This window comes from Hipposideros armiger, unplaced genomic scaffold (assembly GCF_001890085.2).
Source record: "Hipposideros armiger isolate ML-2016 unplaced genomic scaffold, ASM189008v1 scaffold_61, whole genome shotgun sequence".
NCBI classification, from domain to species: Eukaryota; Metazoa; Chordata; class Mammalia; order Chiroptera; family Hipposideridae; genus Hipposideros; species Hipposideros armiger.
In genome coordinates this window covers 468,592-485,685 of record NW_017731411.1, presented here as the reverse complement: position 1 = coordinate 485,685, position 17,094 = coordinate 468,592, and the positions used below count along the sequence as shown (strand labels likewise).

Sequence of the window (17,094 nt, the reverse complement as noted above, 5' to 3'; positions counted from 1 at the left end):
GTATCATCCCTCCTGCTACTTTGGTCTCTACTCCGTTTTCCTTCTACCTTGGCCATGCTGGCCTTCATTCTGTACCTGAATATGTCAACCTTATTCCCTTCTCAGGGCCTTGAATGTGCTGTTCCCATTGCTATGGACAGTTTTGCATCAGATCTTTGCATAGTTGCCTGCTCATCGTTTATGTCTCAGATCAAGTGTCGTCTCAAAAGAGCTCTCTTTGTGTTACCCTACCTAATGCTGTTGCCTGCCTTTCTCCATCATTCCTTTCCCAAATTACCCTGTGCTATTTCTTTATATGACGTATGGTGCCCGAAACCGTCTTGTGTGTTTGATCACTTGCTAGAGTCTATCTCCCAAACCGGACTGCAGCCTCCATGAGAGTGGGGGCCAGGTATCTCCACTCACTACTCTTACCTCCAATGCCTAGAGTGTTAAGAAAAACTTGGTGAACAGAAACATACACACACCCACACACGACATCCTCCCCACACCCCAGATATGATCACTGTTCCTTCAAAGAAGCAACAACGGAAGCACAGAGGCCCCAGTGTACCTTGTTCGTGAAGAATCCATGTCCAGCACCAACTTTGCTAAATGTTTCCTCTGTTTTTGAATATTTGGGATTTCCACCTGTGGTTACAGGAGATAAAAGATGCAGTCAAAGTGAAATTCAAGATAAATTCGTAAAGATCTATTGACAGCCACCCACCAAGTTTGCTAGAGGCCTCCCAATCCTTATCTGCAGAGGAAATGCTTGATCCCTTTTCCCGAGCTCAACTCCGCTCTTTCTTCGCTGGACATCTGCCAGCACCCCCCCCCCCCAGCCCCCATCAACCCAGGCCAGCTCAGAGGTTCTGTGCCCCATCTCGTATAGACCGAGCCTCATTCCAGCTCTTACCTCAGCTGGCAAAAACAGGGCTCCATCATACCCTTTCCACGTGCATAAGGGCCAGAGTGGGGAGAAAGCAGATTGACACACAGACCTAATTCAAAACAGACAGCAGAAGGATGCAGGGAACAGGTCTCAGGAGGCCTGAGATGCTACGGGGAACGCAGTGAGGATATGTTTTTATAGAAGTAAGATTTTTTCCAAAGTAAATAATGAATAAACATTGTCATGTCTTTTCTCAGCGATGAGAAGTTCTTCCATAGTGGTTGTATGTGGATGCTCTTTTTATATTTTTATTTCTAAAAATGACTTAACTGAACATTCCAGTGAGGGAGTTTGGTTCCAGGCCCAGCAAAAGTGGGGCAGGATGTGAGAATTTAAAAGGAAAATTGGCCGTAATTGAACCAAAGTCATCTCAGGCTGTGGCTTTTAGAAGGGAAAAATGTGAGGAAGATGCAGTGTTCTGCGAAGTGCTTTCTGTTCACTCTTTTAGGCAGGGGTGAGTCATGGACTGAGAATAAGGGCTTTCAGTAGGAAGGAGAGGGATGCTGTCTGGGGCACCCGCATCGTTACAGAGCCCAGAGGCAAAGCTGGGGAGTCACATGGGCATCTTGCTGGTACCAGCAAGCTCAGCACCCAGGTCACACCTGCCCCTTGGGTTTGCTTCAGGTTGGCTGCAAGGCCAGACCACCTGTATGAAGAACAGAGGGCCTCTCCTGAATGGTCTAGGCTGGGCATGCCCAGTCACAGGATGGCCTCTGAGAAGTCTAGAGCTGGTCTATATCAAAGCCCCATAACCAGGATTATCTCTTTGAATACTTTTAGGCACTTAGGTAATTATGTACCCAGAAATAGCACCAGGGTAGACAGAGGTGTTGGGGGCACTCCAGAAAGGAAACCAGATATGTTCCAGGGCCATGATGTCCAATACGGTAGCCGTGAGCCACCTGTGGCCATGTCATTTTAAATCCAAACGGACAAAAATGACATAAAATTAAAAATTTAGTTCCTCAGTTGCACTGAACACATTCCAAGAGCTCGATAGCCGCAGGAGGCGCGTGGCGACCACGGTGCAGATGTGGCGACCACTGTGCAGATATTGCCGCCAGTTAGTTCTACGGCGAAGTGCCGGTTAGGTTTCATACGGCCCATTAAAGGTAATGGGGAGGGTGCCCTGGGTTGGTTCCACGCAAACATCCCCCAGCCAGTTCCTTCCTTACCTGATAACACTTCACTTGTTTGAAGCTGGCAAAATTTTCACATCAACATTAAGGTTTCTTTTTAATAAAATCATTTTGTTTAATGTCCTTTAAAGTCCAAGAGAAGGGTCCTATATACACATGAACTCGGCAAGAGACCTTATAGCATCTCTTGGACGCGGGGGCCCCAGAGCCCTGTGAGGAGGGGCTGCTGCTGATTTCATGAAGACGTCAGATGGGCGGGGACATGGGTGGTGACAGCAGTGGAGACCCTGCTGGGGAAGGGGATGATGCTGCCAGCTCTGCCCCTTTCTCCACTGGAATGCCAACAGAGGGGAGCGTGGGTGGGAGATGGGGGCAGCAAACAGCTGAGAGGGCCACCATCTTGCAGAATCCTGACCATGCAGTTGGGTAGTCATAACCCCCAGTGAAAAGCAGTGTCACAGCAGGGTGAGGGATCAAAACAGTAGCAAGGCTGCAGCAGAATGACCACAGGCCCATGGTTCTGTCCTTCCCTGTTCACTTAGGCCTAGCCTCATTTCACTTCTTACCTCGGCCAGCAAAAACAGGGGCTCAATCACATCTCTCTCCACTTGCAATTCAAAATGAATCAGCTCCTGAGCCAGCTTGTCCTCTGTCTCTCCACAGAGTTTCAGCATCTTCCTGCAACAGAAGGGGGAAAATCCATACTGAATACCCAAGAAAGCAAGCTGTCACCCGCGGGATACTGTCATCAGCTCCTGGCTGGGTACAAGTTCACAAGACGCTATCAATAAACTGATTGGTTTCCATGGCGTCCTACTAACCAACTTGCTCCATCCATTTTCATTTCCGAAATTATCAATTTTTTTAAATGATGCAGAGTACCTACTGTGTGCCTGGGGTAAAGAGGACACGTAGAGAAACATAAGAGAGCTGTGGAGAGAACAGACACACATGCCGAATCCACAGGCCAAAAAGAGCCAGGTGCTTCTATCTCCCGAGAGCACTGGAGAAACCAGCTAAAATCGATGCAAAAACAAACCAACATCTTCAAACACATACCAAAAACGGAATTTCTTCTTTTTCTATGAGAGTCTATTGAAAACTCACTTTTAGTGGGCTCTAAGGGAAAAAATATTCTCCTAAGCCATGAAAATTTACTTAATATAGTATGAATATACAATTATCCAATGGAAAAACCATTCTAAATGTTTATTAATTATAAACATATAACAAAAGACCTGGATGAGTAGAGAGTTATACTACGTTCCTAGATGAGAGAACACAACATTTCAAAAATGTTAATTTCCCCTGAATGGTATACAGGCAGTCCTCTCTTTGCATGGTACCATATTAATTGAAACTCATGGAAAAAAGTGGTTTTTTTTAAATTAAATTTATTGGGGTGACATTGGTTAGTAAAATTATATAAGTTTCAAGTGTACATTTCTCTAAAACAGCGGTACTCAACCTGTGGGTCGCGACCCCTTTGGGGTTGAACGAACCTTTCACAGGGGTCGCCTAAGACGATTGGAAAACAAAAAGATATTTACATTATGATTCATAACAGTAGCAAAATTACAGTTACAGAGTAGCAACAAAAATAATTTTATGGTTGGGGGTCACCACAACATGAGGAACTGTATTAAGGGGTCGCGGCATTAGGAAGGTTGAGAACCGCAGCTCTAATACATTATCTGCGAAAAGTTTTTGCATATCAATAAAAGTACAAGAGGAGGTCATTGTTATTCTAGAGTTAGGGTGTGCTCTCCTATGCATATTTTATACTTTTTACTAAATATGTGTGTTCACATACAATATATAATAATATTGCATCACCCAGTTCAAAAGTTTACCTAATGGTTTCAGACTGAATCTTGGCTTCTATCACTTGATTTTTAAATTCATCATTATATTTGGGGTTTATCCATCACAATACACACAGAATTAGATCACTTTGCTGTATAGAATTCCATTCTATGAATATGCCACCATTTTTGAAGCCCCCACCCCATCATCAATTTGTGCCTATCACGTGCAGTGCTGCAGACAGATGTGGAGTTTTTTGCATGTGGGAGAACGTTTCTGTGCAAAGGACAGTAGATGTGCAGACCTTAACCTAACTAGAGATTACCAAATTGCTCTCGAAACTGGTAACACTGACTTTTCTCAATAGTGCAAATGAGACTTCCTAATGCTCTGCCCTCTTGCCAATCCTTAGTACTGGCAGGAATTTCAGTTTTTGCCAAACTGGTGGATACAAAATCTCATTCTGGTTTTAATTTGCATTCCTGGACTACTGGTGAGACTGAATACCTTTTCATGTCTTGGGCTATTCAGGATCCCTCTTCCATGAAGTGCCTACTCATAGTCTTTGGCTATTTTCATATTGGGATCTATTTATTTGTAGATCTTTATATACCTACAGATATGTGTGTGGACGTACAGTGGATTCAAATTCTTTTTCATACGAGACTGGACAATTAAGTTCGTGAACTCATCCTAGAAAAAGTGCTACATACCTCATTGCTGAATATCAATATGGTCACCTTCGAAGTAATCCCCTTGGGAAGCTATGCACCGACACCAGTGCTTAGTCCATCCTTCAAAGCAATTTTGGAACTCTTTTTCTGTAATGGCCCTGCCATCAGAGCTGTTGTTGTATTACACTTGATGTCCCGTATGTCATCAAAATGTTTTCCTTTCAACATTTCCTTTATCTTTGTGTAAAGAAAGAAGTCATTGGGGGCCAGATCAGGTGAGTAGGGAGGGTGTTCCAATACAGTTATTTGTTTACTGGCTAAAAACTCCCTCACAGACAGTGCTGTGTGAGCTGGTGCATTGTCATGATGTAAGAGCCATGAATTGTTGGTGAAAAGTTCAGGTGATCTAACTTTTTTTTTTTTTTCAGCTGAGCCATCCTGCCACCTGTTGGCAGCTCAGCGGCAACTCAGCTTGGGCCGGACTCAAACCGCTGTTGCTCAGAGCTCAAACCTTTGAGCGAGCTCTTAACCAACTGAGCCACTCGGCCGGCCCTCATCTAACTTTTTCATGCAGCCTTTTCAGCATTTCCAAATAGTCAACTTGGTTAACTGTCCAGTTGGTAGAAATTCATAATGAATAATCACTCTGATATCCAAAATAGTTAGCAACATCATTGCAACAAGTTCACGAACTTAATTGTCAGACCTCGTATTTGCTACAAATGTCAACTCCCAGACTGTGGTTTATTTTTGTAGCTTTTTAATGGTGTCTTTATTGGATTTTTCTGTTACTTGCCTCTGTATTTCTAATGCTACTTAATTTTTTTTTTAAATTTCAAGTGTTAGCTATAGACTGTCAACTACGGAAACTGAGAATTTAGCTATCTTTACATTTCCCCTCCCTCCATTTATTTATATCAGTAGATGTTTCAGATTTACACAGCATTTTAACTCCATATGCTATTCAGAGTAAAGCTGGGTAGTATATTATCATTACTGGTCTTTCCTGCACATTTATTTGTTCTCTCTGGAGGGAATAATTGCCTTGTTTTGATTTGCTTCTTTAGTTTTCTATGGAACTCACTGAACCCTAAATCCTCTGCAACTTTGCTTTGTCTCTTAAGACGCTGGACCACTTTTGATGTGAATGAATTTCATCTTCTTGAATTAGTCTCTCCCAGACCTGCATCAATCTAGATTGAGTTCTCCTTCTACCCCTGGGCACAACTGTCTTTTGGCAATCCCCCCCTCTCCATTTCCTGGGATTCTCTCTCTCTGTGTTGTTCTGAATGTCCTGTTTCCTATATGTCTACGTTTCTTGGTCACTCCCTCATTATGAAACACATCTAGCTTTAGCTGCCTGAGAAATTATGGGTGGAAAGTCAATTTTTGAGACCTTGCATGTCACACATTTTCTTCTACAATGATTGACAGCTAAGTAGGATACTGAAGTTTATGCAGGGCATCATAACCCTTCAGAATTTTGAAGGCATTGCTCAATAATCTAGCTTCCATTGTTGCTTTTAGCAAGTCTGGAAGCATTCAGATTTTGGATCCTGTGTATGTGACAATTTTTGTGTCTAGATAGTTGTAGAATCTTTTGTCACTAATATTCACTACCGGTAAGCCCTGGCATAGGTTTAATTTTTTCTACTAGCTCAGTGGGCCCTTATAAATAAAAATTCATGTCTTTCAGTTCTACAACATTGTTTCATATTTATTATTATTATATATTTTTTCTTCCTTTTCTTTTGTCAGAACTCCTTTCACTGAGGCCTAAGACTTCCTTTATTTTTCTGACTTTTCTATTTCCCATGTCATTGCCTTCCTGCTCTCTTTTCTAGAGTTCTTCATTTTCCAAATCTTCTACTTCTTATTTTTCATTTCTATGAGCTTGCTTTTGATCTCTGAATGTTTTTTTCTATTAATATTTTTTTATTAACAATCTATTTTTAATTTAAGGGATGCATTATTTTCTCTTCTTCCTTGAAAATATAAGTGATAGTTTCTCTGAATTTTCCTCCCTCACACAATATCTATTTCTTCTTGATTTTACTTTTAAAATTATTTTCCCAATTGTTTTGGTGTCTAGACTTCAGGTGAAAGACCTTCCTCAAATGTCTGGTGATCGCTGATGTCTGTCTATACTTAAGGGTGAAGACTAAGCAGCTCCAAGAATGTGTGTGAGGCTCATCAGCTGTGAGCTCATCTGCAGGATGATCAAGCTGTGCCACTGGCTAGAGCACTGCCTCCTTCAATGACTTCCGGTCTTTAGTTCATCCCTTTTGCTCTGTCAGACACCAGTATAGGAGGCTTTTTATAATTTCCTGCCTAGTGAGTAGAGGACTGGCGGCTGCATGAGCAGGGGAAGACGGCTGAAGAGTCTCAGCATCCATCTGTATCAGATCACTTAAGACTCTTCTTATGACTGGTACCCTTACCTGGTGTCCCCAGCATAAAGATGCTGTTTTACCCTCTCTAGAGAATAAAACTCCAGAATTCGGCTGGGATTGGGGGTGAGGGAATGAAGGTCTCCCAGAGGTGAAATAAGTGCTGGATGTGAGCAATCCAAGCGGTACATGACTAGCTTTTAACCCACGCTCATAATTTTAATCACCTCCCTACCCCCAATCCCCGCTAGTCCAGAGCTGCCTGGTGTACCAATCCTGAGCCCTGTAAGTATCTCAAGGGGTAAATGGTGTTGGATCTCTGCATATCCTCCTCTGGCTTGGGAGTCAGATTTCAAGGACTTGCTAAGTCAGTTCCCAGTCAATCATATGTTTTACAGTTCACAAAATTTTGTCTTGTCTGCTATTTTTCCTGCCTTTGTGGATTTATATCTTTTAAGAAAAAAAATCTCTTTGGTGTAGTGAATTTGGAAGAGAACAAAATTAGATGTGTGTATTCAGTTTGTCGTCTTTACTTGGATGTCCTCCATCCCTTTACTCTCAACCTTGCTGTGTCACGTTTTAGGTGTGACTCTTAGAAATAGCATAGAACAATTTCATGTTTATCTACCTGAGATTCTCTATATATTATAAGCAGTTGAGTTTATACCATTTACATCTCTGATGAGTACAGATATATATGCGGAAATTGCTGTTACCTTCATTTTCAGTTTTCTATTTGTTATGCTTTTCTTTGCCTATTTTTTTTCTTTTAGTCCCTTCTACGTTTTTTTTTTCTATTTTATTTATTTCCCATTTCATCCTTTTACTAGTTTTGAAGTTATACATTCTATTTCTATTCTTTTTGTGGCTACTCTTACTTTTGTAACATGCACATCTGCTTTAAATTTAAATGTAACATCTTTATTCTTCTTTCCAACAATATAAGAACGATGAAAACACGAATTCCCCTTCCAATGTTTCATGTTACTATTTTCTAGTATTTTAGTTTCACTTTGCTTTACAGGATCACCAAATTAATCATTATTACATTGCTACTTTTAATTCAATGCTTATTTATATCTCTTAACACTGAAGGGTAGCAGAATATGCCACCCCAAAATATGCCACCATGGCATAAGGATTATTTGGAGCTGAAGGCAATTAAGCAGATATAAAAATAAGCTCTCTGCCCCCCACCATTTGCCTAAAAGCAGGATCTAAATTTGTAAAAGTGTCCCCCTTCCCCTCTCTACCAGGAAGGACAAAAATTGATCACCAGAAACAGCTCTAGACTCTCATCAACCCAGAGAAGGCACCAAAGCAAAAACAACCCTTACTAACTAGCCCGTTGGTTTCCCCATATATTTTCCTTCCCACAATTTGTCTCCTTAGGAGCTCAAATTTCCGTTCCTTTGTCTTGCCATGTCTCTAAAAATTATTGTGCTTTTGTTAAGATGCTCTATAAGCCCAAATTCTAGCCACCCCTTTGTACTAATCACAGAATTCTCCCATGTGTACACACTGCACATGGTAATAAAATGTGTATGCCTTTCTCTTGGTAATGTGTCTTTTGCCCATTTAATTTGCAGAGCCACAGTAAAGGAACCGAAAATGCGTAGAGAAAAAAAGAATTTTTTTCATTACCACACAACATTCACTAATTATTTATTATTATTATTTTTAATACTATCCTACTTGTATTTCATTCCTTTTTTCTGGACATAATCTATTTCACATAAACTAAACTAGGTCTTTTGGTGAGAATATACGAGTAGTAAATTCTCTAAATCTTTGCCCGGAAATATTTTCATTATCCCCTTATTCTTCAATAATGGCTTAGTTTATCACAGAATTTAGTTTTCTTACATTTTTGTTCAATAGTTAAAGATTTTCCTCATTATTTCCTGGCATTGATTTTGGTTGGTGAATAAATAGTCTGTTATCAGTCTAATTGCTCTTCTATAGGTAATTCTCTTTTTCTCTAATTAAATTTACATATCTCTCTTTTTTGGTTAATAATTTCTAGTTTTACTACATGTTCAGGGATGGATTTCTTTTTGCTGATCTCAATCAGGATTTTTTGTGCTTCTTAAATCTAAAGATTATGGTTTTTTTTCAAATCTAGAAAAGAAAAATTCAACCAGAAACTCCCCTTCCCTATATTTTCTTCTTCAGGAACTGCTATGAGACCTGGTTTTGCATGCTATCACCACGCCTCTCCATTTAACAACGCCTACATCCTCATCACTTGTACTTCATTTTGTTCATTCTAGGTGGCGACTGCAGATCTGTTTACAAGTTCCCCAATTCTCTATTTGAGTGCGACTTTCAGTTTATCTGAGTTAAAATTTTAAATTATAGTAAGTTTAATTCAAATTTTAAAAAGCTCTACTGGGTTTTTCTTTGATTCTGCCTATTCTTTTTTTCATATTGTTTGATTCTTTTGTCAAGGATTATTTTGTCTTTACTTAATTTTTAAAATTGAGGCATAATTGAGACATAACATATTAGTTTCAGGCGTATAACACAATAATTCAGTATTGATACATACTGCAAAATGATCAGCGCAATAAGTCTAACATTTGTCACCACACATAGTTACAATTTTTTTTTCTTAAAAATATGGAAGGCTTCACCAATTCATCTTTGCACAGGGGCCATACTAATCTCTGTATCGTTACAATGTTAGTATATATGCCGCCAGAGCAAACACTGTCTTTACTAAATTTTTAAATTTCACTTTAAACATAATTCCTTTGTATCTTCTTTCGTACTCTCCTATTATTTTTAGTTCTGAGCGTACTGATTCTCCGACTGAGTGTGCCTGAGCATTCTCTCTCATGACGATCCTATTTTTAGTTTGTTTTTATTGTGAGCTCAAAATCCGCAAGGCTTGTTCTTCTGGGAATCCCGTAAGTTTTGACATGTGACACTGAGAGGATTCATATTTGCTTCTGCGGGAGCCCGAGGGATTTCAATCGTCCTGCAGCAGTTTTATGGTAATTTCTCCACTTGGGAGCTGCCGCGCTGCACAGACAATAAATATAACTTGGGGGACTGCGGTTTTGATGTCTCACCGGCAACCTTTTCTTCTCCACCCGGCCCACGGAGGGTGTCCTCAATGGTTCCCTGGGCAGTTCTAGTCCCCTCTGTATGGGTGGGGACTTATCTAGAGTTGGCAAACCCACACATGGTGTCACCTTACCCAAGAAGAGTGTCATCTCCCAGGATAGCTGACCCTTCCATCAAACACTGAGCCAGTGTTGTCAGAGGCAATTTTTTCTGAAAAGGAAAAAAAAGGTTGTAACGAAAACTCCTTTCAGCAGTCACCTGCTTACTCTAAAATAGCAAAAGGTCAAAGACTAGCCTAGATACTATATTAGCTAGGAAACAAAATGCCTTTAAAATATGTTTAACACCTAAAAATGTATAGGATTTAATGATGGGTTATACTCAGAGATGTCAAAATTCAAAAAATTATAGCTGAATTAAATTTGCCAATTTGGAAGATAAGCCTAAGGTGGGCATGCTGTGTTTTAACATACAGTGGGATAGCAGCAAGAAAAAAAAAAGAAAATTTCAAAAATTGTAAACAAAAATTTGAGCAATGCTTTAATTTCCAAAAACCAGTCTCTCGCATGAGGAGTGGATTAGCCCCATTTTTGTAAACGACACAGCTTATGGTCGAGAAAGAGAGATAAAAAGTGTTCACACACAATTACAATATGAAAAGCATAAGCTTCAAGATAAAGGCACATTCCAACGAAGACATAAAATAGCCAAGAAGCGTGAAAGGATGCTTAACACCATCAGTTATTAGGGAAATCCAAATCCAAGCCACAGTGAGACACAACCTCATACTATTGGGTTGTTGGGAAGTCAAGACATGTTTTTCTCTGTTTTTCAATGCAAAAATGCGTCTTGACTTTCCCAACGACCCAATAGTATGGCTATAATAATATTAACAATATAGATTTTTTTTAAAATAAGTATTGGGGAGCATGTGGGAATGTTGGCACCTTCTTCATGCATTGCTGGTGGAAATGTACAATGGTGCAGCACGGTGGAAAGTCTGGCAGTATTTCAATAGGTCAAACAAGCGCCATATGGCCCAGCAATTCCACTCTTGGGTATATACTCAAAATAACTGAAAACAGATGGTCAAACAAAAACACGTGTACGAATGTGAATAGCAGCACTATTCACAATAGCCAAAAGGTGGCAACAGCTCAACTGTTCAACAGATGAGTGGATAAACATGTGGCATATCCATATAATGGAATATTATTCAGCCATAAAAAGGAATGAAGTCCTGACACATGCTACAACATGGGTGAACTTTGAAAACATCATGCTAAGTCAAATAAGCCAGACAAAAAGGGCACATCTTGTATGATTCTATTTATATGAAACATCCAGAATAAACAAATCCATAGAGACAGAAAGTGGATAAGTGGTTGCCAGGAGCTGAGGGTAGGGGGACTCGGAAGAATGGGGACTAACTGCTTAATGAGTAGGAGGTTTCTTTTTTGGGTGATGAGAATGTTCTGGAATTAGACAGCGATGGTAGCTGCACAATATTGTGAATGTGCTAAATGTCACTGAATTGTACGCTTTAAAATAGTTAAGATGGTAAACTGTATGTTTTGTGGGCAAGGAGGGAGAGGGAGGAAGAAGCACTTGCCACAGCCGTGTCGCATGCCCCAGCCCCTCCTTACCGAGCCTACACCACCCAGCACACCCCAAAACAAGGGTGAGAGCTACTAGCATAGCCTCAGGGCTTACAGTCCACATTGCTACACAGATAGCTCCTCAAATGGAAAGTAACTGAACTACATCCAGCCCAGAGCCTCTTGCATTATTACACAGACAGCTTCAGCTATTATTCATTCCTAATCCAGTATTTATGGAGTGCTTACCCGGCTACTACACCAGTGGTGAAAGAGATTAGACACTGGTCTCATGGAACTTACATTCTAGTGGAGGGAGACAAATAATAAATACAGAAACTATGAAGGAAGCCATTTCAAATAGTCAGAAGAGCTATGACAAGAGAAAGCAGGACAGTGGGTAGGGTGGGCAGCTGTGGGGTATGAGGCTGTGATGAGGGAAGACCTCTCAGAGTGGGTGACATTTAAGATGCTGTCTGAAGTAAGAGAACAAGTCAGCCACGCCTCCAGAAGGTTTGGGAAAGAACATTTCAGGTAGAGCAAGTTGCAAGTGAAAGGGCCAGAGGTGGGAAATAGTGTGGCCAGCTTGAGGTCCCCAAGGAGGCCAATGTGGGTGGAGCACAGTGAGTGACAGGGAAAGTGGTGGGAACAGAGGGCAGAGGTGGGATCGTGTGGGCCTTGTAGGCCGGAGGCAGGCGCTGGGGTTTCATTCTAAGACCACCAGAAGCATTAAGGACAGCATGATCAAATTAAAATAACCCCAATCCTGAGACAGACAACTTGAGAGAGGGATCAACTTGGAGATTTTTTAGGGCTCTAGCCACTACAACTAAGGAAGCTGGTTTGAATATCCCCAGGAGACCTGCACCCTCTGAGATAGCTCCAGGGAAGATCTTGGGAGGTGGGTCAACCCCCAAGAGTGATACGGAAGTTCATGGGTTTCTGAGGTAGGTCCAGGTAGAGAGAGCCCAAGATACCTGTGTGGATCAGGCCTCCTTGCCCTTAGACTCATCTACTCCACTGACGTCAGGTGCCTTCCCCTCATGGGATAAACTTACTACACCATCATTTCAAGTAAAATGGGACATTCTTCCTGGTAAAAACTAGACCAGGCAACTCAGTATTAAAATATAATACATCCAAATTTAAACACCACTCTGGTTGTCCTACAAAAGTTTCTAAAGACTTAATTAAAGGCACAGGAAACAGTATCTTAGGAGAGCATCTACTCCCACCTCACCTATTAAAAAAAGTTGTTTAAAGCACATTTTAGAAAAATGTCTTAAGTGGCTAAAAAAGAAGAAAAAAGGAATTGAACAGGTATTATTGTTACGCTCGCAGAGAGAACATGGCTTAAGGTAATAAGAGTTCTTAATCAGGGGTGATTTTTGTCCCCTGAGGGGCATTGGGTAATGTCTGGAGATATTTCTGGTTGTCACAAAATGAAGAACATGATTGGCATCTAGTGGGTGGAGGCCAGGGAAGCTGCTAAGCATCCTACAATGTACAGGACAGTCCCCTGAAAGAACGAATTATCCAGACCAAAACACAAAGTGTGCCGAAGCTGAGAAACCTGGTTTACAGAAACCAGTTGAGAAAGGTCATTAATATGCAAGTTCCTAAAATATCCCAATAATTGACCAGTAAAGATGCTCCCCACAGGGGCAGCCGGATAGCTCAGTTGTTACGAATACGAGCTCTGAACAACAGGGCTGCCGGTTCGATTCCCACATGTGCCAGTGAGTTGCACAGTAAGCTACGCCCTCTACAGCTAAGATTGTGAACAACAACTCGACCTGGAGCTAGGCTGCAGTGAGTAGCTGGAGGACAGCGTGAGTTGCAGTGAGTGGCTGTCCAATGGCAGGTGATCAACTGCCTCAGCCGGGAAGAACGCAGTGATCATAATACCAACATGGGCCAGTGAGCGGCATCCTCCACAACTAGACTGAGAACAACAGCTCGGAGGTGGGACGGGGGGAGATGCTCCCAAAATGTCAGATAGCACAACTGTGGTATTGGTCAGCTCACACAGAAAGACCATTCTGCTTCATGCTCAGCATCCAGAGTCCCGTGACCCACCTGCAGGGCAGGACTGCAGCTTTTCTGGGTCCTTCTTCAGGATTTGACAAGGAAGCCAAGTAAGAGAGGATCTTGCTTAAAAATAACAGACTAGAGGGAACTTCTCATAGCCTGAAAGTTGACATCTTTGGGGGAAATATATTTACCAGTTGGTAAACGCAGTTTTTCCAAATATGGAAAAGTATTAGTCCAGTTAGTCCTGTCAATAAGCAGAGCAGAAACTGTTCCCATTGGTGACTAAAGAAGCAAAGAAAAAGATCAACAGAACAAGAGCCACTGAGGACCACAGCGCTGACCAGAGTCCTGAAGGGAACATGGGGAAGGGACAGCCGAGTGTCTGTCCTCCCAAGACCACAGTGAGAAACCACCTGAAGTGGGGTGAGTGGAGCTGCTCCTCCTGGGCCAGGGCCGCAACACTATTTCCTAGTCTCTTCTAGTCACCTAACACCCTAACTAATGATTCTGAGATGCTCAAAGGTGGCAAAGAGGGAAATATTAAGTGACAAAGTACCACAAAATGAGGAAGTTATTCCTGTTTCCATTTGCCTTTTATTGGGCTGTCGGGAAAGTCATGACGTATTTTTTCTGTTTTTCGTTGCAAAAATGTGTCATGACTTTTCTGACAACGCAACAGTTCTTAAGATTTTAACAAGGAGAATAACTTTTCTGTTTGTTTCTCATTCTCTATCATATCTATCTAAACAAATGAATTAATTTGAGTAGGAAATATATTTATATGGCATAAAACTCAAAGGCGCTAGACAGTTTACAGCCAAAAGTCTCCCTATTCTTAGCTCTCAGCCACCTGGCCCCCTCACTGGAGACCAGGTTTTGTGTGTATCCTCCCATGAATATTCTCAACACATCCAAGTGTGTACATGTGTGTGCGCCCATTTTTAGTAGCTCCATTTCCCCCCACAAATGTTAGCCTACTATATACACCACTCTATGACTCTTCTCCTTTTCACATAGAGAGCTCTTTCAGGTCATTTCCTGCTGTGACATATAGAGTTACCTTGTTCTTTTTTTATTTCTAATGGCTAGGTAGATCACTGAATGAAGATCACAAAATGTACTGAAGTCTTCTACTGAGAGTGTAACTGTCACAAGCCAGGGCCTGTGCTTGTGGCACGCGTGACTCTCACAGGAAGAATTCACTCTAGGAGAGACGTCAAGGAGAACAGAAGCACTTGGATTCCAAGGGTGGGAGTGGGAGGTTCACTGGATAAAACGTCCGTGGAAATACATGAAGAGCTTTGACTTGTGCAGATGCTTTAAGAATCAAGAAAGTAGAAGGAAGCCGCCAAAAGAAAAAAGACAACTGGATTCAGGTGGTATTCCTTCATGTCCAAAAGGGATGTAATCAAAGGCAGTACATAGGAGAAGGTAAAGGACTGCAGCCCACAATAGACTGCAAATTATTCCTATTTCTACAGAAATTATCTGAGACAGGGGAAAAACTGAGGACTCCGTAGATGCGGGGCCCTGTGCTGATCTCACTGCACCTAATGACTGCCTACAACCCAGGCGTTATTAGCTCTCTCCCCGCAACTCTGCTCACCCCTACCTACTTCGCCTATCAGGACATTATTCTTAGAGGGATTAAATTGCCCAAAGAGCTAGAAAAGCTTCTGAAGTTTGTTTCCCTCCACTGACAAGGATCTAGGCTGAGAGAGTCACCTAAGACGCAGGTGAATATTAGTGCCCAGGTAAAAAGACCTTAGTTAGCAAGCCTCACCCTGGCCAGCGATTTTCCAGGTCAAAGAGAGGCCATTCGAATAAACGTTTCACTGATTCTAGAGTGCTGAGAGAACTGTAAGAATTGAGGGAAGGAAAGACAGAATGCTCTAGGGGTTTGGAAGTAGTCAGTCTGACTGGTTGGAGATGACTGTTCTGTCTAAAATTATCTTGGGCAAAGCAATACTTTGTAGGATGACTCAGACAGAAAGTCTATTCTAATATCTATTCTGCTCCCCAAACACACACACACACACACACACACACACTCACTGACTCCTCCCCACTCCCTTCCCTCCCCCACTGCTGTCTACTATTTTCTAATTCCAAGCCTGACCAATTCTTCTGTGGTTCATGCCCAAAAAAACACAGCCTCGATTTGTTGTTCAGGGCTGAGCAGTTCTCAGGGGTCATTTCAGCCTAACAGTGAAGCCGTAATAACAGCAGCAGCTTATGGTCCTGTAATATGTATTTATGTTATGCATTGTCCTAGGCAAGTACATGCATTACCTCACTAAACTCTCGAACACCCTACTGTGTAGGAATCCACTATTGTCATTGCCATTGTGAAGAAACCAAGGCATATAGGGATAACTGACTCACCCAAGGTCAAGCGCAATAGAGCTGGGTTTCAGCCTGGGATGGTCAGATCCCAGGGCTTCAACTCAAAACCATCATACTAAATTGCTTCTGTGTAGAACAGGAAGGATTCAAACTGGCTTGCTCATGGGTTAGGCAGCTTCCACGCCTGAAATACGCATGGGCCTTCCATTCATGCCACAAATCTATTTTCGGCATGGCCCAACCTGTGGCAGGCTGTTCTGGGCATAAAGAATACAGCCATGGTGGAGAGACAACATCCTTGCTCCCACGGAGCACCCACATCAGTCATGGGGAACAGACACACGAGCCAATGCACGATCACAATGATTTCAGGTAATAGTATGTGCTATGAAGGAAACAACGCAGGGTGCTGTGATTGGGGGAAGGAAGGAGCAAACACATTAGGTAGGAGGGGAAAGGTGTGCTGAGGTGGTGACAGCTGAGCTAAGAACCAGTGAGTTGCTGGCCTAAGATGCTGAGTACAATGATTCCCTATGGAGGGCAGAGTAGTGACAAAGGCTCCAAGGAGGTGAGCTGGGCGTGCTCGGTAACAGGTCAGTGCAGTTGGAGGACGACCGACGGGGAGAGGAGCAAGAGCTGAGCTCCAAGATGTCGGTGAAGACATTCGATCAGGATGCCGGGGCCAAGACAAGGAGCTGGAAGTTTATTCTGCAACGGGACTCATTTGGTGGGACGGACGCAGGAGGCTGGAATCATGTGCCTCCCATTTTAAACACTCAGGTTAGTGCAGAGAGTGGATTGTGAAGGGGTTGGAGGTCCGAGGGGAAAGCAGAATACCTGCTGGGAACTGCTGTGTTCAGGCGAGAGATGGTAGCTGCAGGGACTAGGGTGGGAAACACTGAAGCCAACGAACCCGCTCGGGAGGAAGAGCCAGCAGGACCTGGTGAAAGACTGGATGTCAGGGGCACAGGAAGGGAAGATTGAGTGGTGATGTCGGGGTTTAGGTTTGAGCACGTGGGTGGCTTGACAGCACCAGTCTCCTGTGAGAGCTTAACATACTGTAGCTCCCGGGGTGCTTCATTCAAGGCCCATTTGTCTTCT

The 17,094-nt window shown here is 42.3% G+C and overlaps 1 protein-coding gene across 8 annotated transcripts in view; it reads right to left on the bottom strand.

The window, feature by feature from the left end:
* Positions 1-17,094, bottom strand: part of ARHGAP44 (Rho GTPase activating protein 44) — a 174,420-nt gene that overhangs the window by 64,469 nt on the left and 92,857 nt on the right. For 7 of the 8 annotated variants that reach the window (XR_002123895.1, XM_019641507.1, XM_019641503.1 and 4 more), the window contains exons 4-6: positions 10,149-10,225; positions 2,640-2,751; positions 554-630 (exon numbers count right to left, since the gene is read on the bottom strand). Coding sequence is in view for 7 of the 8 variants with exons in the window: in XM_019641507.1 (XP_019497052.1) it covers positions 554-630; positions 2,640-2,751; positions 10,149-10,225 (266 nt within the window). In the remaining variant the exon portion in view is untranslated. Of the gene's footprint in view, positions 1-553; positions 631-2,639; positions 2,752-10,148; positions 10,226-16,830; positions 16,934-17,094 lie in introns of all 8 variants that reach the window. The other variant, XM_019641510.1, reaches the window with a different exon arrangement.